The sequence below is a fragment of the Narcine bancroftii genome, chromosome 12 (genome assembly GCF_036971445.1).
Source record: "Narcine bancroftii isolate sNarBan1 chromosome 12, sNarBan1.hap1, whole genome shotgun sequence".
NCBI classification, from domain to species: Eukaryota; Metazoa; Chordata; class Chondrichthyes; order Torpediniformes; family Narcinidae; genus Narcine; species Narcine bancroftii.
In genome coordinates, this window is record NC_091480.1 from 17306951 (window position 1) to 17330102 (window position 23152).

Sequence of the window (23152 nt, forward strand, 5' to 3'; positions counted from 1 at the left end):
AGCTATTAGAATATAGCTAGCTATGCATCTCAACAAGATTATCTTGCTGTAAAATGATTTGTATTTCCTTGATTTAGTCAAGTTTATTGTCATCTGAATGCACAAGTACAGTCTGACAAAACAGCATTCTCTGGAGCTCAGTGCAAAATACACAGACATACAACCAGATAACAAAAACAATGCATAAACAGGATGTATTCATATATGCAATAAAAAGATTCAGAAATGTTAATATAAAGTGATGGTATCAACAGGAGAACGGGGTTAAATAATTACTGTTGCAAGCACCAGAATCAGAACATGAAAAATGGGAGTAGTTGGGCTTATGTCCTGTTCTGGCCATGGACTTTTTCTCATAACCTTTAATTCTCCTGCTATACAAAAATCTGTTTTAAATATATTTAATGAGACAACCTCTACTACTTCCTTGAGCAGAACATTTCACAGAATTATTACTCTGAGAAAAGCAGTTCTCTCTTCTAAATCTACTCTCCCAAATCTTGAGCTTGTGTCCCCCTAATTCTAGTCTCACCTATATTCTTTCTTCTGAATTTCAGCTAGTAATTAATATTGTTGACAGGACTGAAGTAGCAATGAAGTGACTAATAGGGTCAAGATCTTCACCGACAAAGAATAATGAATGAATAACTATTTCATTATTTCAGTTTGAGGGTGCATTTCTTTTTTAAAAGCGACTAAATGGTTTAATTTTTTTTCCCCCAAAGGAATTTGTTTTCATACATAACATGAACCAGTGAAATATTAAAGCCAGAATTTGATAGTATCATTGGAACTTGCAGAGCAGTAACAAGCCATTTGATACAAAAAGCAATGTAATGCATTGTTAGAACTGTTTAAGTACTCTTGTTAATTTTTTTTGTTCATAGGATTGGATCAATAAAGGTCCTCCAAATGTATTTTGGATATCAGGATTCTACTTTACTCAATCATTTTTGACTGGTGTCTCACAGAATTATGCAAGAAAATATACCATACCCATTGACCATATTGGATTTGAATTTGAGGTAAGATGTTTGAAGTGAATTGATTATTGCCATACTTTTCTCTTGAAAAGAAAGTGTTCATGCATAAAGTTCTGATAGAGTCATGTTTAGAACCCACATTAAAAAGCCTGATTTCAGTAATCAGCTGTGTCCACTCAAAATTTTTTTGTAGTCTTGTGTTCAGCCTGCTGGAACTTGGAAAGAAAAAGCTCCATCTGCTAATGGGAACAAGGCTTTTCATGATATAATTGTTCTCATGTGGTTGGGGCAGGGTGCAGAATAAGCCCAGTTCCTGGTTCACTATACCAAATAATAAAATACTCTTCATTCAAATATTTTCAAAAGCAGATTTCTATCAAGGAACAACAAATTTTGCTTAAACTAGGACTTATGGAAATCAAAACCAAAAAACCAAAGAAGCGAGCAAGATTTCAAGGATGGGGGAAGGGATGTTTCTGATTGGGATGTCTTTGGTAGTATGAAATTATCCACTTCTCCTCCTGCACCCTCCTTGTAGCTTCAATGACTTTTGCCAATCTGATGAAGAATCTTCAACTTAAAACATTGACTCTCTTTTTGCAGATGCAGACTGACCTACTGTTTCCAACATTTGTTTTTGTTAGTGCTACATCTATTATTGACTAATCTTCAAAAACAATGCATATAAAGGCATCTTATCCACAATTGGCCACTCAACGAATTACATTCTTTCAAGAACTTTAATTGGATTAACATTCCCCTTTGTAAATGGGGGAAAATTTCCACAACTTTATAGTCCTATATTGAACCAACAAAAACAAATGCTTGTGAACAACTTAGCAAGTTTGGTATTTTCACGTGTGTGTGAATGTATGCTGGAATTGTGGGCTTGCCAGCATATACAACTTACAAGGATCATATTATTCCCTAAAAAAAAATCAACTATCACCACACCTACTTAGAAGTTATTTGCTTCTCTTCAAAGCAGTTGTGAAAAGGTTTCTATTTACTACATTAAAAATGTTTTAATTGAAATAAAATTTTTAACATGTTACATTTTATTTATTGGCTTGCTAGACAAAACATCTAACCTGAGGTTCTTTGCTGCATGTTCTAGGTAATGAAAGAAGAAAATAATTTGGACCAGAAACCAAACGATGGAGCATACGTTAAGGGATTATTTTTGGAGGGTGCTCGCTGGAATAGGGAAAAAATGGTTATTGGAGAGTCACTTCCTAAAATTTTGTTTGATAGCATGCCGATTATCTGGCTCAAACCAGGAATTAGTGCTACATTTCTTCATGAAAATATCTATTACTGTCCTGTCTATAAAACTAGTGCTCGCAGAGGTACCTTATCCACAACTGGTCACTCAACCAATTATGTTCTTTCAATAGAACTTTCCTCAGATCAACCAGAACAACACTGGATAAATCGTGGTGTTGCAGCTCTTTGTCAACTGGATGATTAAAAAGGTGTCCAAAAACACCTTTCAGATGTTTTCGTCAAATAATTTTTCCCCCACACCATGAACTGAGAAGTGTCACTAATAAACATGAATCATTTACATTTTGTGAAAAGAAAGAATAAAAGGTGCAAGTCAAACATGCTTTGCTATTTCTAATTAACATTTAAAATTTTTACTTCTATGAAATAAACACCTGATGATGAGGAATAATTTAATTATTTTGCCTATCTGGCCCGGAGCTATTGGAAATGGATATTTTAATGAAAGACTGGATTAAAAACAGATTTTCACCTTTAAAACATTTGCCAATCTGTTAATCTCTTGGTTGCTAATTCAGGATTATCCTGCAGTAATGTGTTTAATAATCCCTCCACTATATGCAGTTGAAGTGTTGTAGCATTAAATGGCACCTACCTACTTCAAATCAAAGTAGTTATGATTGTAGCCCAATGAATAACCAATTAAGGGGAGTAGCTATTAAAAACTGATTTCAAACTTTGTGAATTATGACTGGTATTCAAATGTATTGCTTTATGGTTTGGAAAAGTATTTAAATATTTCTGTACATCAGCTCCAATAATCCTTAAAATCAAATTGGTTCTCTCAACTGCAAAGAACTAATTGCTTCACAATTTAGAATTTATTTCTACTGTCATGAAGGATTCAATAGCAAATGATGTCCACCTTTTCATTACAGACATCATTTTGTTATTGACAAACAAACTTAAGAGTTTTTCAATACATTTATTTTAGTCATAGCATAATTAATGTATTACAAACAAGTACAGAAGTGTAGACTTTTTTATTCCTCATTCACTGGACCAAGACCACATTCTAGCTAGTCTCTGAATGCTGGAACAATAGACATCCCACGTCTAAAGTAATTACATACAAATTACATCCACTCAATATAAAGTTAAGGATATGGAATTTTAGGATCTTCTTGGACATTCCCAACAAAATCAGATCTATTCAGCTGATGTTCTGACATTGAGTGACAGACAAACAGCAAATGACCCATTTCTGGAAGGGCAAACTAGAAGACAAATACTACATTCATGAGCTAGTTTGGTTTCTCTGTAGGGTCTATTCCTGACAGCTAAGAGCAGAGAAAACTCGTGTCCTGCAAGATTGCATCATCACATTTTCCTCAATAGTGCTGCATTATTGTACCTCACCTTCATTAACCTTTCTATTGGAATGGAACTAATCTTCACCCTGTATCATTACCCACTCTATTTATATTCATTTAAAAAAATTTAGACACAAAGCAAAACAGGCCCTTCCAGCCCATGAGCCTGTTGCTCATTTTAAAATGTGGATGTGGTGGTAATTATACTGGATTAATTGGTACATCATTTACTTTCATAACAAATGGCAAAGACAACTACCTAGACATAAGACATGCCCACAGTAAACGTTGATACAACTATAAAATTACTCTAATCTTCACAATTTACACAACTGATTAGATCTAACCTGATTACAAAAAAAGTTATAATATGGCAATTCACAATATTGTAACTAAAATGATTTTTTTTTTTGCTCATTAATACAATTATTGCATTCAATGTGTTCTAATGCAACATTGTTTTAACTGGGAAGTAAAAATGAAGGACAGAATGCATAAAGTTAAGCAAAAGAAGGGGATAGTCTCACTGATGAGACTCCATTTCTCAAGATAGTCTGAACTACAGGGAATAGGACAATCATATCACATAGCAGTCTTTTAATTCAATCCCAACTATATTGTTACTTGAGGGAATTTTTTAAAGTGTAAAGTTTGTAAAACTCACATTAAATAGTTCACTTATTAACACATAGAACAAACATCAGGTAGGGTACAAAGCAGATACCAACCTTGTTCTTAGAAGTGCAGTAGGAGAGTAGTAAAAGTGCAGGCCATGCCTACTAAAGGACAGACACATGTTTAATTTGTCAGTGGCAGATTAGATAGATAACAGTGAAAGATAAAAGTAACACAAAACCTCTGCATATAAAATAACACGATATTCCATTTTAAAACACAAAAATCTGTAGACACTATGGCTGAAGTAAATACTATGCTGGAGAATCTCAGCAGGTCAAACGGTGTCCTTTATATAGCAAAGGTAAAAATATATAACAGACACCAAGGTAGAGAAAAATGTCAGCAGGCATCTGAGCCAAAGAGTAAGGTGGGGGAGGGGAAGAGATGGTGTGGTTGCACAGGAAGGGAGGGGAGATGGCTCGATGAAGGGAAGGGAGGGAGGAGGATAGATGAGAGCAGGTTAGCAGAAACCAGAAACGTCAATGTTAATGCTATCTGGTTGGAGAGTGCCCAGTCAAAAAATCAGGCGTTGTTCGTGGCCTTGGTGGGATAGTAGACAAGGCCATTGGCAGACATGCGAGCATGGGAGTGTGACACTGAATTGAAATGGTTGGCTAACTGGAAGGTCTCTGTCACTATTGCGGATGGCTCTCCAGTGTAGAGAAGGCCACAAAGAGATTGTAAATCAGTCCTGCGGATACACGTGTTTTGTCACTCGAAAGGCCTGTTTGGGGTCCAGGACCGGGTGAGGAGGGAGGTGTGGGCATGCGTTGCACTTCCTGCAGCCACAGGGAAAGGTGCCAGGTTGGGGCCGGGGGGTGGAAATTGGTGGGGAGGGAATAAGTACTCAGAGTCATGGAGGCTGCAGTCCTTACAGAAGGCAGAGAGAGGAGGGGGAGATATGTCTGGTTGTGGGATCCATGGAGGATAATGTGTTGGATGTGGAGGCTGGTGAGCACAAGGAGAAACTCTATATTTGTTGTGTCTGGGGCCAGGGCAGATGAATGAGAAATGGAGATGATGTGGTTGAGGGCTGAGTTAATAGTGGTAGAGGGAAAGCCATGTTTGTGGAAGGCGGTAAACATTTCAGAAGATCGGGACTAGAATACCTTATCTTGGAAACAGATGCAGCAGAAACAGAGAAATTGAGAGAAAGGGATAGAATCTTGCAGGGGACAGGATGTGAAGAAGTGTAGTCAAGGTAGTTGTGAGAATTAGTGGGCTTGTAATGTATGTCAGTGTAAAGCTCGTCTCCCAAGATGGAGACATAGAAATCCAGGAAAGGGAGAGTGTTGTCAGAGATGGACCAGGTGAGTTTGAGATCGGGGTGGAAGTTGGCTGTGAAGTGGATGAAGTTGACAAGCTCATCATGGGTGCAAGAGGCAGCTCCAATTTACCAGAGAGTTGAGGTGTCTTGCCTGTGTAGGCTTGCGGCATGGATTGCTCCACAAATCCCACCAACAGGCGGGTGTAGCTGGGACACATGTGGGTACCCATGGCTACTCCTTTGATTTGGAGGAACTGAGACAAGTCAAAGGCAAAGTTGTTTAAAGTGGGGACAAGTTCTGCCAGACAGAGGAGGGTGGTAGTAGAGGGTGACTGGTCGGGTCTCTGGAAAAGTGCTTTAAGATGTTCTGTATGGGGTCATGGAAGTATAAAGATGAGGTGATCCAGTTCGGGAAAGGAGTCATTGAAGAGATGGAGGGCATGAGAGGTTTGCACATGTAGGTGGGGAGGGATTGGACCAGGAAGATTAAACTAGTTTAGTGGGACAAAAGCAAGCAGAAACAATAGGCCTTTTCATAGTTGGCCTCCGCATATAGACCACCCCTGCCCTGATGGGGTCATGGAGGGAGACGGGTGAGTGAGATGGGTTGCAGGCTGCACTCTGCTGCTGACCCTTCTCCAGGGAGGATTGCAGTTGGTGCCTTGAAGACAAATTTCCTGACGCAAGAGCAGAGAACCTCTGCTTTTACACACAGGCTTTTTGACCTGTATGAAAAGGGCCTAATGGGTCTACCAGAATGGTTAGGTTTGTGTATCTTGGGTAGAAGGTAGAAACAAGAAGGGAGACAAATGAGGATGCCTGCCATGGGAGGGAGGTACCAGAGGTGATGAGGTCAGGGCATCGGGAACTCCATCGGATCAGTGGCCAGGGCCAGTTTTACTCAGACGTGTTGCTGAAGCTGACAAAGCTCTGTGATGAGAGCCACTCTAATTCATAAAACAGATAAGACAATAACAGGGTGCTGAAGTCCAATTATTATCCTGGATCTGGTCTCAAGCATAACATAGCTCATTACCCCAGACTGCAAACCAACACTTTACAAAGAAAGTTATTGTCGGCAATAATAAAAGAAATTGGATCAACAAAAATTGCTGAATTGGATCAAAGCCAAATAGAAAAGTAGTAATGATAATATCCACTGCCTATCATGAATATTTCTAAATAAACCAAACTTAAGAACTCAACACTTTGGCTAGCCCATATACTTAAATAAACCAGCCTTTCTCCCTCCATTCTGGAGAATGACAGAAGTGCATTGGAACATCATTTCTAATTCCTGACCAAGGCATTACGATACTTTAGCAAAAGCATATGGCCATTCCCCCCACCCGAAACTGAAATCTTTAAACACCTCACCCCAAGGATTGTGGGAACAGCTTTATATCAGATTGCAGACTTCAGAAGATGATAGTTTTACATTACTTTGTTCAATTATCACTTGACTTGGAAATAAATGCTCACATCCCACGAATACTCAAGAGTGGGGAAAAAAAAATTCTACATTGCAGTGTTCTCTGTCTGTGGAAGTTCTGTTTCCCCAAGATATCAGATATATTAATAAAATTGACCTCTGACATGCCACATGGATTTTCCTACACCTTATACAAGAATAGGCCCAGAAGAGTCGAGAACATCCATCATAAAACAAGATAATAATGCTGTACTCACATTGAGTGTATTGTTCAATATCTCAAAAGAAAAACGTTAAAAAGAATTCTGCTCCAAGGTAATTCCACGAACTCTAACAATTCAGATTGCTGCAGCCAATAGATTTTCACAATAGAAATTTTAGTTCTGAAGTATAATGCAACTGAAATAAGGAATCTCTCATATGAACAAAAATATTTAAATGTTGCTATTACATCTCTTCATGCGACTGTAAGTACACTGGTTTCGCAAATTTCCTCAGCCGCTCTTGCATTCTAAACTTGCGACCCTTTTTATCAGCGAGTCCCATAGGAGGTAAATGTATCTGTAAAGAAATGTGAAGGAGGTAAAATTCAAGATGAAAAATGTCATTCCAATTCAGATAGCACATGTAGGTACCATGTATTCTGAACTTTTTCCAAAATCTACTTTTGACTGATATGTTATACACAAGAATGAAGATTTTGAAAACGAGAACGATAATTTCAGTGCTCTTCAATGTAATTTAATTCAGTCAAGAAATGATACTGACTTTTAACTATGAGATTCATTAATAGATATACAACTTTTAAATCTCCATGTTGCACTCTGATTAGTCTAAACAGGATAACTGGCTGCAGAGTTTAGGCAATTTATTATCGTTTACAAAGTTATACAGTTGTAAACCAAGCTTATGAATGATTTCTCTGATGGAAAATAAACAAGTTAACAAGGGTATAAAGCACACATTGCTACAGAACAATTATTAGGATAAATTGTTCCTATGTATTTTTTCTTTAATCAGCTTGGTATTCTCATAATTTTTAAATGTTCAAATTTTTAAATAAATTGCATTATATGGAATAGAATTTTTGGGGTCTGAGGCATGTGGCACAATGAATTCCTTTCTACCCATACTATTATAAAGGTTGGCCAAGACAAATTAATAGGAAGATACTAGAAGTAACTTTTAAATATATATCAGAGTGTCTATTGACTTGAAAAGATCAAAAACATCTATTTACACTGCAAACAAAATAATTAAATCAACTAATAACCCAGAGAGTCTCTTTAAAGTGTTTTTTTAAAAATAAACCAAATATCCCAAACAAAACTAATGAGCAAAACTCCACATCTCCAAATAAAACCTGCAAATACCTCGCCTGCAAATATCAGTAAAAGAGAATTATTACTTCAGAAAACAGCAGATACACACGAAGTGTGTAAAATCAATCCAAATTTTCACACATTGAGTACCCCCTCTGGATTGAAAATGGAAACAAAATCACTCCCAATTACTGCAACTTAAGCAGTCCCTCAGGGTTAATGTCAACATTTCTGTTCACACCGAAGAATCACATAAATCATTTTAAAGTGGGACAACCATTGCGCATCAGTTACAATATGGTCCTAAGCAAGGTCATTGGAGAGAAGGTCTGCTTGACAGATGAATCAACAACATCGACAAATGGATGCAGACATCTAGACACACTAACTACATAGAGTTACAAAAACCTACATTAATGGCCAAACAGTCTTCCTTGGCCTAAATCTCTCTTTTTATCTTTGCCAAATCATCCTCCATCGGTTACCCTACCTCCCTGACCTCTCCGCCTCTTAATCCCTTAACTAAACCACTCCACAAGGAGTTAATCAAAATTCATTCTAGCTGGGAATGTTGCTGTCACCATATACCAACAAGTGCCAGCCAAATACATTGCAAATGGAGTTGTAGTTTTAATTGTAATTTACATTGGAGCATGGGTCTGACCATTGGCAGACTTGAAAATTCCACCAGGCATGTAAGGTGAGTCACATCAGGAATTTCCAGCTATGCAAAAGGATTGTTAATGGTTTCATTGCCCGTCAGTTCATGCAAATCAATTATGCAACTGAAAAGAACTTTCTAGACATTATTATTCTTTAATATAATTAAAAAATTCCAGCACTTCTCATGCCACTGCAAATATAGAATATTCTTAATTAAAATATTTAAGTTGCTCAATTGCCTGGATTACTTACAAAGTGGCATCTGGCAATTTAACATCATGTCCATTCACACAGTGACTTTAGTATAGCCAACAACACCTATGTGAGCTATTCTTTATCAAATATTGAGTCACGCAACAAGAGTTGACCAAATAAAAGCATTTATTTATTTACAGCACGGTAGAAGCTGATTCTGGCCTTTTAAACCCATGCCACCCAATTACATCCAAATTAACTTATTAAAACCAAAAAAAGAGGTACAACAATTTAAAATGGGAATTCCAGAAAATGGAGCCTTGCCAAGTGAAGGTACTGTTGTGCAATTAAATTTGAGAATGCTCAGTTTAGCATCAGTGGAGTTGAGATGAATGGAAATTGAACAAATTAACTTTAGTTTATGTTTATAATGTAAAGATGGTAACTTACAGGTCTTGGATAAGGAATTCTATAATGTAGTCCTGTGAAACAATCAAAGATTAATGTTAAATGCCACTGTTTATAAGAACTTAAGAGTTTTAAAAATTAATGAACAAATGATTCTTCTTACCCATCTCTATTCTTGTGTTACATTCCATTATGCAGTTTTTAATTGCTTCTTCATCTGTTAACTAATAGATAACAAAAAAAAAGGTTATTACATGCTACCATCAATCTACATATTTTAAATTGTCATAAGCTCACTTCAAACTTTGGAATATTTTTGACCATAACTTACAAGAATGAGAGATATTTTTGATCCTCAAGTTTGTAATGTATAAATATTTGTGCAAAAGATCAAAAGTGGGAACTTTCACCTTCACCCTCCCTACCTTCTGCCCACACCCCCGAACCCCTCCTCACAGGGCCCGGGCACATCCTCTTAAATTGTCTATTCTCTCCAGCTTGACAACATCTTTCCTGCAGCATAGTGGACAAAATTGAACACAATATTCCAAATGGGGCCTCACCAATGTCTTATACAATTCCAATGTAACCCAACTTCTGTACTCAATACTCTGACCGATGAAGGACTGAAAGCCTTTTTGACTATGATACAACTCCATTTCTAAGGTGCTACATACTTGTACTCCTAGATCCTTTTGCTCTACACTATCCAGATCGATACATTAGAATTCCAAAAAATTCAACACCACACATTCCTCTATATTAAATTCCTTCACCCATTACTCTGCCCACCTGATCAAGACCCTGCTACAGTTTTGAGCACCATCTTCACTATCTACAATACCAGCAACTTTAGTGGCTTCTGCAAACTTGCAAATAAGGGCATGTACATTGTCATCTATATCAATGATTTAGATGACAAACAGCAATGGTCTCACCACCAAACATTGTGACACACCACTCGTCTTAGGCCTCCAGTCCAAATAAAAAAAAACTACCTTCTGTCATCACCCTCTGTTTTCTTCCATGAAGCCAATTTTCTTGCCATTCTGCAATCTCTCTTTTGATTTTATCTAACCTTCCAGAGCAACCCACCTTGTGGATCCATATTGAATGCCATCAATATGGTAGTTCATATTCTGGAATGAGCAGCTATGGGAAGGTGTAGAAGCAGGTACAATTGTGTTCAAAGGCATTTGGATTGGAAGGCATTATTTTAATTTAGACATCCAGCATGGTTACAGGCCATTTCAGCCCACTCGTCCATGCTGGCCAATTTACACCCAATTAACCTACATCCCGTAGTCGTTTCAAACTGTGGGAGGATACTGGAACCCCCCAGGGAAAACCCACAGACACCGGAGAACGTACAAACCATACAGATAACACGGGATTAGAATCCCAGTCCCAAATGCCAATGCTGTAAGGGCATTGCACTAAGCACTACGCCAACCATGCCACCCAATGGCATGGACCAAAATGGGAATAGTCCAGAATGGCATCTTGATTAGAATGGACAAGTTGGGCCAAAGGACCGTTCCAGACTTTATTTTAAAATCTTCTGGCTTATTATGTATCCATAATGACTTACATTAAAAAATCTACATTTTAATAAACATTAGTTTTGTACTGGGTCCCTATTCCTGCTACTGATGGCAAGCTAACATTGCAACCTCCATCCTTCCTGTTTTAAAAGTCAGATTTGCAATCTCAAATCCCTCTAGTATCACTGGCATATCCAAGAGGAATTAGAAGACTATGGCCAGTGACTCCATCTCCTCTTACTTTTTTCTGTTTCTAAGAGTACACCTCATTCAGAATGGATGAAATTTCTCCTTTAACGACTACCTCATTTAGTACCTCCATTTTCACGCTACCCAATACAGTATTACTTTTATTTCTACCATGACATCAATATGTGAAGATGTACACAAAAAAAGTCCAAGGTAATTTTTTATGTAATATTTTTACAATTATTGGGGTAAACCAGTTAGCTCAGATCTTGAGCTATCAATCGAATAATTTTAAAATTTATATTGACAAAAAGTAAAATTACAGACAAAAGTAACAGTTTATGCTCATGACTTACTTAAGTGATGGCTAAAACCTTTAATTGCTGTTGGTTTAAAACAGGATTGAATTTATCCAATTAAAACACATTTCTCTCTCCACCTTCTCTACCATCAAAAAGGCCTATTCAAATACATCTAAACAACACATTTATACAACAACCTACACGGCAACCTACACGGCAACCTACACGGCAACCTACACGGCAACCTACACGGCAACCTACACGGCAACCTACACGGCAACCTACACGGCAACCTACACGGCAACCTACACGGCAACCTACACGGCAACCTACACGGCAACCTACACGGCAACCTACACGGCAACCTACACGGCAACCTACACGGCAACCTACACGGCAACCTACACGGCAACCTACACGGCAACCTACACGGCAACCTACACGGCAACCTACACGGCAACCTACACGGCAACCTACACGGCAACCTACACGGCAACCTACACGACAACCTACACGACAACCTACACGACAACCTACACGACAACCTACACGACAACCTACACGACAACCTACACGACAACCTATACAACACATTTTCAGCATATAAACCATTAAATATGAAAAAAGTTAATTTAACTTGCATTTTTATTTTTTCTGAATAATGTTTTAGCCTCGTTGATGATGTATTGTTTTTCTTTCAAAGTATCATCTCTGAAGAGTGACTGCCATGTTCTTGCTATTCTGAATATTCTTCGATAAAGACCAAGCACTTCATTTCTGGATGCTGCTGTCATCTGATGAAGAAAAGAAAAGAATAATTTTAATAGATTATGGTGTGTTATTTCAAGGGCTGGAAAGAGGCCTGCAGAAATCATACATGGCTTGTCTTTGAAGTAATGCAGAAGGGGTCCACCAAATTAATACTTGGTTGGAAAAAATGAACTTATTATATTTAAAATGCATAATCTCATTAAAATGTGTAAAATCCTGAGGTGGCTTGTCATGACAACTGCTGGTAAGATTGACTAGCTAAAATGGTAGTTGCAGAAGAAAGATTATTTAAGCCAAGATGAGGAGAAATTTCATTTATATTGGGAATCATAAATTCTAGCAATTCCCTATCCCAGAGAGGTGGATGCTCAATTATCAAGTCTGCACAAAACTAAGAACTACAACTTTTAACTGAGGGAACCATAGAATATGTGAGGTGGGTGGGAAAGTGTTGAGATCAAGGATCAACTGTAGTCTGAACAGCGAACACACTAGAGGGATCACTATTACTTATTTCAAATGATGCATAAAGACAGACAGAGTAGATTTTAATATGAGATTTCACATCCAAAGTACAGAGTACCTATGGATAGATGTTAAAATTCTCAAAGATACACTACACTTAAAATCACCAATGCTTGAAGAGGGCGCACAAAATCAGTGAACTGGTGTGGACTCGAAAGGCCAACATGGCCTGTTTCTGCTCCGTCAATGGTTATAGGAGCCATGACTCATTACTATGTCAATCAATCATCTAACAATACAAATTACAGTACACTCCAGGACAATCTAACAAGCATATTTAACTTTCTGCATATGGTTTTGGGGAGGGACCAACATTTCAATTTATAAAACTTAGCTTAATTACTTTTATTTTAATAAAAACATCCTTTTTGTAAGTTAAGGCATGCATGTATTGGTCTTCTACGGAATGCACAGCTCCCCAACCTCCAAACCTAATGATTTCTGGAAATATGTTGGTAACACCCAATTCTCATAACAAATGATCTGTTCACTGCCAAAACTATTCCAGTGGCCTTGTTCAATGTTGACTCTATCATTAATTTCCAATTCCAACTGGGCAGCAGAAACCCTTCATAAAATACTCTCATCACCATCCTTAACTGTTGATCAGCTAAAAACTACCCACACTACCTCTGCTACTATATGACATTCAAATGATGACGACGAAAGGCATCAGTTATCTTGGTTCCCTTCTTCATCTTCCTTTAGGTTTCTTAAAACTCCTGATTTCAGTCTCTTAATAATTATGGCAACATTTTCCCATTTCTTAAGACATTTCCTGCAAAACAATTTTTTAATGAATACTGCATTATACAAAAAACAATCAATACCTTAAAATCTGACTTTTATCCAATTGAATGAAACAAGGATTCACTCCCAGACCCTGGGACCCGTTCTAAAATATCCCAAGATCCTGGCACAGCTCTCCAATACATCCAGACCCCAGAATATTTGCTTAGTGCTCACAGGAACAAACAATCCATGCAAATTAAATCAGTTCTCCACCTAGCAGATGATTCAATTGAAAATGTCACTATCAAAATAAAATCTACACAGAAAATGTAAATATCCATCTTGATTAACTGCTACATACAAATATGAATATCCAAGTGCCTGCATTGAAGAGGGAGCAAAGAAGCAGCAATGGCCACCTCAAAAAACCCCACAGTGCCCCTCATCCTGGCTTTACTATTTACAAACTAATTTTTTTCCATTGTAATTCTAGACTCTTAATTGTGTTCCTGCTCTTCTACTTTGTACGGCAGTATGAATATTAAAGATGACGTTACACTGCCTCGAGAAGATCTCTTTTTACTGTACCTGATATAATGTGGCAATAAACTTGAACTTGACAATCCAGTGCTGTCTGTAAGGAGTTTGCATGTCCTCCCATGTCTGCATGGTTTTCTTCCGGTTTCATTCCACCCTCCAAAATGTACGGGGTTGCAAGTTAATTTGGGTGTAATTGGGTGACATGGGTTGAAATGGCCAGAATTGGCTTACATTCATAAATTGTAGCAGATCTAAGGGTTATTTCGTGATTAACCTATCAATTGGCATATCTTTGTTATGCATCAAAAAATATCTGTGTTACATTGTGACCTCCATTCATGGTACATTTTGAACAGTGAGAGGAAACGTGAACAACCAGAGGAAACCCACGCAGACACGGGGATTCAGTGCCGGATTTGAACCCAGGTTGCCGGTGCTGCCGAGGCGTTGCACTAATTGTTACGCTAATCATGCTGCCCTTGCATTAATTCAACACCCATCTCATTTATTCTCCTCACATATTGTCAGTGTGGTTAGCGTAGCAGTTTAACATGATGCCATTACAGTGCCAGTCACCTGGATTTGAATCTGGCGCTATATGTAAAGAGTTTGTACGTTCTCTCCAAGTCTACGTGAATTTCCTCCGGATGCTCTGGTTTCCTTCCACCTTCCAAAATGGACAGGGCTACAAGTTAATTTTTGTGTATTTAGGCGACACAGGTTTAAATGGCCTGATTCAGCTTATATTCATAAACGATGCAAGATCTAGGGCTATTTAGTGATTAAACCATCAATCAACATATCTTTGTGATGCATCAAGAAACTGTAGCACCTGGAAGAAACTCAAGCCATTACAAGAAAAACATGCAAACTCCACTTAGACAATATCAGAGGTCGAGATTAAACCCACGTTGCTGGAATCATTGTACCACCTTCTGAAGAATCTTAAAACATTCTATGATCTGGACTTTTGTAAAGATTTAAAGATGCAACGAAAGTTGTAGATGAAATATATTTAAGTATAATAAATTGTCATTCATATCTGCAGCAGTTGAACAAACCATTTAAATACAGAAATCTGTACTCCTAGAAACAGCATACTATAGACATCAGAGAAAATATCTCCGTAGGAAACAAACCCAAGGAATGGTTGCTCGAAGGAGGGAGCACAGGAAAAATCTATTCTCCTAGAAGGCAATGGGAATCTGCAATTTACTGCCTGAAACTGCAGAAAAGGCAGAAACTCATTATTTAAAGTATCTGGATGATGATACAGTGTCTCAAAACCTACAGGGCTCCAGTAATTGGTTTTGAGTAGTGGTGAGCATTTTGGAGCAGCTTTGTGAAGTGGAATTGGAGAGGCTTTGGCTTGAGGTTTCAGTGAGGAAGCTGGGCAGCAGTAAGGCAAGCTCTTTTACTTTCCTCTTAAGTCTTGGCTAATTTGAGATGGCAGTCAGAACAATACGTTCTTCCTACAGTATGTGAAAGATCAAGGAAACTTCCAGTGTTCTTGCTGACTCTAGCTTGTGGGAGGTGTGTTCATCTGCAACTTCTGCCTGACAATAATAAGTTGCTGGAGCTGTAATTGGACTCATTCAGGAACATTGTGATGCTGAGAGTACCATAAATATGCAGAGCACTGGAGGCCAGAGACTAGGAGAGCTCTAGTGACAGGAGAATCAATATTTAGCTCAAATAAGAGATTCTGTGGCTACAAACAAAATCCTAGGATGCCACTTTGCCTTCCAGATACCAGGATCAACCTCGGAATGGTTGCAGACATTCTCATGGGGAAGGCTGAGCACCCAGAAGTCATTCCACACTTTGATTCCAATGGCAAACACAGTAAAAGGGACAAAGTTCTGCAGAGTGATATATAAAGTTAGGCAGGGGGTTATAAGGCAAGACTTTGTGGCATGTAACCTCCAATTACTCCCAGTGGCACAAACTAGTAAAAGTAGAAGTTGGAGGATAGGACAGATGAATGTATAGATGAGGAGGTTCATGTTCTTGGACCAGATATTTTTGTAGACATTTTCAACCTTCTGCTACAACTGTCTAAGATTCTCACCTGCTTCAAAATGACATCCAATATAGAAGTGCCCAAGAACAGCAACATAACCTGTTTCAATAATTATCTGCTGGTGGTACTGACATCTACTGTGATGAAGTGCTTTGAGAGGTTAGTTATGGAGTACATCAACACCTCCTCAGAAAGGACCTGGAGTCACTTCAATTCACCTATTGTCACAACATGTCAACACCAGACACCTTCTCACTTGCCCTCAATTCTGCATTAGATCACAATAACACCTACATCAGGCGGTTATGCATTGACTTCAACACCTCCATTCCAGCAAAACATGACCAAATGAAGGGATCTGTGATCCTCTGTAATTGGATCGATTTCCTCATCAGCAAACTCCTATCAGGGCAGTTCAACAATATCATCTCCTCCTCACTGACCCTCAAAACAGGGGCTCCCCAAGGCCGCATCCTTAGTTCCTTTCTCTTTTCCCTGTACATTCAAGACCCCAGAGATTGGCTCCAACACAATCTATACATTTGCTGATATCACTGTTGTTGGCCATATAACTGGAAATGGATCAGAATACAGGAAGGAGATTAGGAATCTGGTGGGGTGGTGCCAGAACAACAATCTTGTTTTCAACATCATAATGTCAAAGGAGCAGGGAAATTTGCTAGTGCTGTTCGAAAGGGTTAAAGTAGTACGACATGGGAGTGGAATCTAAAGAAGTAGAGTGAGCAATTAGATAATTGAGGCAAATATAGTTAAAGTAAGAAAGTTTAGTTGACAGGACAGGCAGGAACACCACATCTTGCAGATTTAAATTTTAGGTTTCATCCTAAAATACTCTCATCACCATCCTTAACTGTTGATCAGCTAAAAACTACCCACACTACCTCTGCTACTATATGACATTCAAATGATGACGACGAAAGGCATCAGTTATCTTGGTTCCCTTCTTCATCTTCCTTTAGGTTTCTTAAAACTCCCGATTTCAGTCTCTTAATAATTATGGCAACATTTTCCCATTTCTTAAGACATTTCCTGCAAAACAATTTTTTAATGAATACTGCATTATACAAAAAACAATCAATATCTTAAAATCTGACTTTTATCCAATTGAATGAAACAAGGATTCACTCCCAGACCCTGGGACCCGTTCTAAAATATCCCAAGATCCTGGCACAGCTCTCCAATACATCCAGACCCCAGAATATTTGCTTGTTTCCCATTGCACCCCGCCCCCCACCCCCCCACACCCTTTGGGTGTACTCCTACATTCCTTCAACATTTTAGGTTGGAAGCTATCAAAACTAAAGTAAAGACAGGGTGTTATTACTTTTTAGGTGAAAAGAAGCTGGGGAGGCACCGAGGTGATAGGGTATTGGACAGAAAGTGGAAGAGGTGGAGGAATAAAATCAGATCTTTCATTGGGGGGAGTGTGGGGAAGAAATAATAGAGAAAAAAAACCATATAGAATCCAAAGTACATCTCAGGCTTCAAAATGATTTGAAAAAAAGAGATTGAAACAATAGAACAATATAGGGCTTTGGTGGGTGGGGGGGGGGGGGAAGAGAAAGAAAAGAAATTAAAATTGGAAAAATCTGCATTTGGGTTCACTGATATAGAGACCATACCAAGTACATCAATATTGATATTTCATTGAGGACTAGAATTGGGATGTCATGTTACAACTTTACTAGATGCTGGTGAGAACCACTCTAGTATGACGATACCAATATTCCTGAGTGAAAAGCCCTGCAAAAAATAGTGGACACAGCTCAGCACATCACAGACAAAACTCTCCCCATCATTGAAAACAGCTACAGAGAATGCTGCAGTCGAAGAGCAGTCACCATCATGAAAGGATCCACATCACCCAACACCAACTCCATTCTCGCTGCTACCATCAGGAAAGAGGTACAAGCGCCACAAGACACAAACCACCAGGTTCATGAACAGCTGGTCCCCCTCCACCATCAGACTCCTCAACAACAAACTCGATCAGGGACTCATTGATTTTTTCCCCTCTCTGTATTAAACAGTCTGTTTACATTTCTTTCTTTGTTTGTGTGTACATCGAGTCCAGCTTCTTTTTGCACTACCAATAAATGATCATTCTGCCTCACCCACAAGAAAAAGAATCACAGGGTCGTATGTGTGGTCACGTTTGCACTCTCACAATAAATCTGAAATGTGAATCTGAAGTACGGTGGGTAGTTCTGGTCATTTTGACATTGGAAGATGTCAATAAGCTCGAAAGAGTGTAGAAAAGATTGACAATGCTACTAAGAGTGCAAGACTTAAGTAAAATGTGAGAGAACATGTAGGCTGGGGCTTTATTCTCTGGAGCATACAAGGCTGCAGGGTGACCTTAAAGAAATTCATAAAAATATGAAGGCATAAACACAATCATGCAAAGTGGGAAGGGCACAAAAAATTATGTTTAAATTATATTTAGACAGATACATGATCACAGCCTTTTTACCAGGGTAGATGAGTCAAATGTTAGAGGGCATAGGTTTAAGAGTGGAAAGATTCTAAAGGGGCCTAAAAAGCATTTTTTTCCCCCAAGAGGGTTATTGGCATATACAACATTTAAACAGAGAAGGCATGGATACAGTGGGCCAGAGGTGGATTCTGTACTGATTTAACTGCCCTGGCTCCCTCTGCCCCTAGATGCAACAAACCCTTCTACTTTCCTACCACCCCCACCAGCCTCCATATCCAACACATTATCCTCCAGAATTTCTGGCACAGCAGGATGCCACCACCAGACACATCTTCCCCTCTCCACCTCCGTTGGAACCGCTCCCTCTGCGACTCCCTCATGAACATCCTTCCCCATCAATTCCCCTTCTGGCACCTTCCCCTGTGGCCATATGAGGTGCCACACGTGCCTACACCTCCCACCTCACCACAGTCCAGGCAGATTGATTTACTGCATCTGGTGCTCCCTTTGCAGCCTTCTCTACATCAGAGAGACTGGGCACAGACTGGGAGATCACTTCGCTGAGGACCTTCGCTCATGCGCTAGTAACAGGTCAACCATTTCAGTTTTGCGTCCCACTATCCTTCTCATATGCCTGTCCGTGGCCTCAGGTATTATCCCGCCAAGACCAATTGGAGGAACCACACGTGATTTTGCATCTGGGCACTCTCCAGCCAGATGCCATTAACATCGACCTCCAGTTTCTGCCAACCTCCACTCTTTTCCCTCAGCTCTCCACTCTCTATTCATCTAGCCATCCCTCCTCCCCTTGCTGTCTGCTGTGCCCACCCTCCCTTCTTCCCTTGCCTGTGACCACCCCCCACCTTTATCTTATTGAGGCGGCAGCTGACGGTTATCCACACCTTGATGAAGGGCTCAAGCTCGAAACGTCGGTAATGTAGCTCTATCTTTGCTGCATAAAGTACACTGACCTGCTGAGTTTCTCCAGCGTTGTGTGTGCTTTTTTTTAAAAAAAAAACTTCAACCAGGGAGTCTGCAGACTTTTCGTTAATGGACGCGGATACAAAATCAGTCTGTAATTATTTCCCTCTTCCTCCTACCGATCAAACTTTGTTAGGACAGGGCTCAACATCGAAGGGAAGCTGATCAGCCCCGGAAATAAAACAGCTGCAGGGAACAGGGGCCTTCACCATGTGTCGGCCACTCAAAGCGTTCGCCAATATATTTATCGGAGGTTCCTCTGCAAACTGAGCGATCTTTTACTTTCCTCTTCAGTCTCGGCTAACTTGAGATGGCAGTCAGGAGAGCAATACCCTCTTCCTGCAGTATGTGAAAGATCAAGGAGACTTCCAAGTGTTCTTGCTGACTCTAGCTGGTGTTCATCTGCAACTTCTGCCTGACATCACAAGTTGCTGGAGCTGTAGTTGGGCCTCATTCAGGAACATTGTGATGCTGAGAGTACCAGAAACAGGTGTCAATCTGTTTGAAAATAAATCATTGAAAAATAATTAAACCACCCTACCAGAGATCACATCGATGGTTTAAAGACCAGGTGGAGCCGCCCCTTCTCATTAGAGGGGACCCTCCAAAATAATGCACGTTTTGCATAGTTACTGAGGGCTTCACGAGGGGACCATTTCCAACAGAGGCCGACGAGCTCCCACGTTAAACGGAGGGAGGGAGGGAGGGAGCGATTGACACCCGCTCCGCCCCACCGTTGGGGCTCGAGCGCCGCGCATGCGCCAGCACCCCCCCCCCACCGACGCGCCACGCGACGGAGAATCCCCCCGCGACGACGACCTCAACTCCAGCTTCTTCCTCCCTCCCCACGGGCGGTGAATGATACCAAACGCGCGACCTCTCCGCGGGCAGAGAGAGAAAAATAAAGCCCCGGTGGAGGGACGCCGCTCGCACTCACCTTCCACTCTTGCGCGTGCGCGCCCGGGAGGGGGCGGAACCGCGCAAGCGTAGATGGAGCCCGATCCGGGGGGGGCGGGGCGGAGGGGATCGTCCGGTTTCACTTTCCTTCCCTCAGGACCAGCGCCGTCGACGTATGACGTCACTGTTGTCTGACCGCAAGGTTTGATGAGGTAATGCGCAGGCGGAAAGGCTGGTGCCCGGCGCAGTAGGAAGTGATGAGGGGAAGTTTCTGTCTCCTTAAATTATCTGCGGAACGCTGGGGGTTTTCATCCATACACTTCTCGAAATTGGACTTTTCCCAGCTGCTCATGGCGGTTTGAGAGGCATGTCTCTGAAAGGATTGGGTGTATCGACCGCGATGTCGTAAGAAGGCCTACCGCTGGCTTTGCTCGCTCTGGGGCGACTCAAGTGGGACGAAGGGACGCCCGTCGTTGTTCCAGTGCCTGCCAACAGCCTCCGCCGGCCGCACTGAACACCGTTCACACTCAACAACATCTGTGCTTTGTTCGCTCTTCTGCCAAACAGGATGATGGTTTGATTATGCCCACATCGTTGTAAGTTTATTTTCCGATCCCCTGTTTGTCCAGATTGTATTATTATGAAGTGGCATCGATGACAGTTTGCAGCCATTCATCTCAAGACTGTCGAAGTTTAACTTTTGTGAGCATTCGAGCCGATGTTCGTCTTTTATTTAATATACCTGTCCGGCTAATTTTCCTTCAGGAGGTGGTATATAAATTTGGTTTGTGCTGGATAGTGAAAACCCAATGCTTTGCCAGAAGTCGAGGCGTTGGAGGGGGGAGGTGAGAGAGATTGTGCGTTTGCTTTCCCAAAGAGGAATAAATTGCATGTTTTTTGGAGATTTTGAAAAGTTCCAGGTGAGAAACCAGAAAGGAAGAGTGTACTGATTGCAGGTCTGACTTTTGTTAAGGAAGTCTTTCTTGACGATTTATGGCAGAGTAATTTTCATGATGTTAATCTGTTGTAGGTATAAACAATGTTTTTTTTGTTGCATGCATTTATTTTTATTCTTAAAAAGGAGCTGCATGTTATGCAGGCGTGGAAAGTGAAATTAATATTGAATGGTGTATTGGTGAAACCTGGTTGTACCTGTCCGGCTGAGAATTTCATGCTTCTGGGATTATTCATAATTATGCTCTTAATCATAATATAGATATCGTAATTGCTAATGTACAAGTATTGTTTAGTTTCAGAAAATATTGCTAATGTACAAGTATTGTTATGTTTCAGAAAATATTGTTTTAAAGAAGTTCAAATCAAGTTGCACATGTAGAAATTGCACCTCATGATTTACTCTCATACAAAAAGTTGGATTTTGAATATTTTCATGATACTGGTATGCCCCACTTGGTTTGCGAGATGTTGTCACTGTTGCGACAGCTAACTTGTGTTCAACAAGATTTGCAATGCAATAATGACCAGATTTTCAATTTTACTGGTATTCCGAGAGGGATACGTGTTGATTCAGTCTCTGGGACACGTCCCCCTCTTCTGTCTTTTCCGTGAATTTTTGAAAAGCAATGCTACTAATAATAGAGTTCGGAGTGTTATCAGAACGACACTGAAAGTCCAATTGGAAACATGTTGGGGCAAGCCCATACCTTTGAAGCCAGTGCCTTTTGAGCCTTGGTAGTTGTATTGTACAACAAATGCCCAACGGGTTTATGCTGTGGCATATTTGTAATAGTGAAAACTCCCAACTCTGTAAATTTTCTATGATTTCATTTTTGCAACAGGTTTAGATTTCAGTGAAATCTATATGTTTTTTTTGGACAATAATTAATAGGATTAAAGTGCTATTTTACTAGCTGAACATGTGCAACTGGTTGGGAGCTAGATTACTGCATTTCCCTTTTTAGTGAATTAAGTTCAAGTCTCAAAGTTATTTGAATATTGCTTCCTACTTGGGGAATGATTTGGCTTTGAATATATGCAAATATCACTGACTTAGATAGATTCCTTCCTACATCATTTCAGTGAATGAACAAAATTGAAGTGAATCATACTCGTGTGCTGACCCAGTTTTGCGAACTCAAGACTGGGCTGTCAATAAATACATAAGAAAATGTTTCTGTTCTCAAAAATCTGTTCAAATCTTCTTATCAAGACTAGCCTTGTTGATTTTTTAAAAATAGTTAGAACTAAATTAATGACGATTCATTTCTGGAGTACTGAATTGGAAGGAATCTAAGCATGACATTTAAAAAAAACCCTTTCCCAAAGTGTATTCTGTGAATTGAGGATAAGAGCTAGAGAAGAAAAGCTTTATTCTGATGTTTCTGATCTTTGCTGTAACTTGTGCCTGGCACTACAGTGGAAAGAGTTGCTGCTTTTAACATATTCAAAATGAGCATTTGTTTCCAGCTGAAAAACTGGTCAATGTGTCTTAATGCTGCATATAATTTACAATAAATTATTTGTTTGATCAGGAACTAATATTGGTGCATCAAATTATAGAAATACTAATGCAAAATAAAGCATTTTGAGAAAATATGGAATTCAAGCTTGCTCAGAAATAGCACAGAGTGAAACCCGTAAGTTTGCATACGCTGCAATAGTTGGAGGAACTCCGACTTGCA

The 23152-nt window shown here is 39.7% G+C and overlaps 3 protein-coding genes across 20 annotated transcripts in view; 2 read left to right on the forward strand and 1 right to left on the reverse strand.

Annotated features, from left to right (window-relative positions):
• dnah3 (dynein axonemal heavy chain 3) overlaps positions 1–2588 on the forward strand; it is a 120688-nt gene extending 118100 nt beyond the window's left edge. For all 4 annotated transcript variants that reach the window (XM_069905509.1, XM_069905511.1, XM_069905510.1 and 1 more), the window contains 2 exons: positions 888–1025; positions 2101–2588. In XM_069905509.1, coding sequence (XP_069761610.1) covers positions 888–1025; positions 2101–2454 — 492 coding nt within the window. In that variant the 3' untranslated portion in view covers positions 2455–2588. The remainder of the gene's footprint in view (positions 1–887; positions 1026–2100) is intronic.
• Positions 1–20700, reverse strand: part of lyrm1 (LYR motif containing 1) — a 30074-nt gene extending 9374 nt beyond the window's left edge. For 2 of the 13 annotated variants that reach the window (XM_069905525.1, XM_069905523.1), the window contains exons 1-7: positions 20551–20695; positions 19604–20111; positions 12225–12377; positions 9712–9772; positions 9591–9622; positions 7412–7521; positions 4312–4362 (exon numbers count right to left, since the gene is read on the reverse strand). In XM_069905525.1, the coding sequence (XP_069761626.1) occupies positions 4312–4362; positions 7412–7521; positions 9591–9622; positions 9712–9772; positions 12225–12377 (407 nt within the window). In that variant the 5' untranslated portion in view covers positions 19604–20111; positions 20551–20695. Of the gene's footprint in view, positions 1–54; positions 7522–9590; positions 9623–9711; positions 9773–12224; positions 12378–13509; positions 13656–19603; positions 20112–20550 lie in introns of those variants that run through there. The other 11 variants (XR_011347176.1, XR_011347175.1, XM_069905517.1 and 8 more) reach the window with 11 other exon arrangements.
• A 3-nt stretch (positions 20701–20703) lies between these two features.
• Positions 20704–23152, forward strand: part of dcun1d3 (defective in cullin neddylation 1 domain containing 3) — a 28589-nt gene continuing 26140 nt past the window's right edge. For all 3 annotated transcript variants that reach the window (XM_069905515.1, XM_069905514.1, XM_069905513.1), the window contains exon 1: positions 20704–21106. The gene's annotated coding sequence lies outside the window, so the exon portion shown is untranslated. The remainder of the gene's footprint in view (positions 21107–23152) is intronic.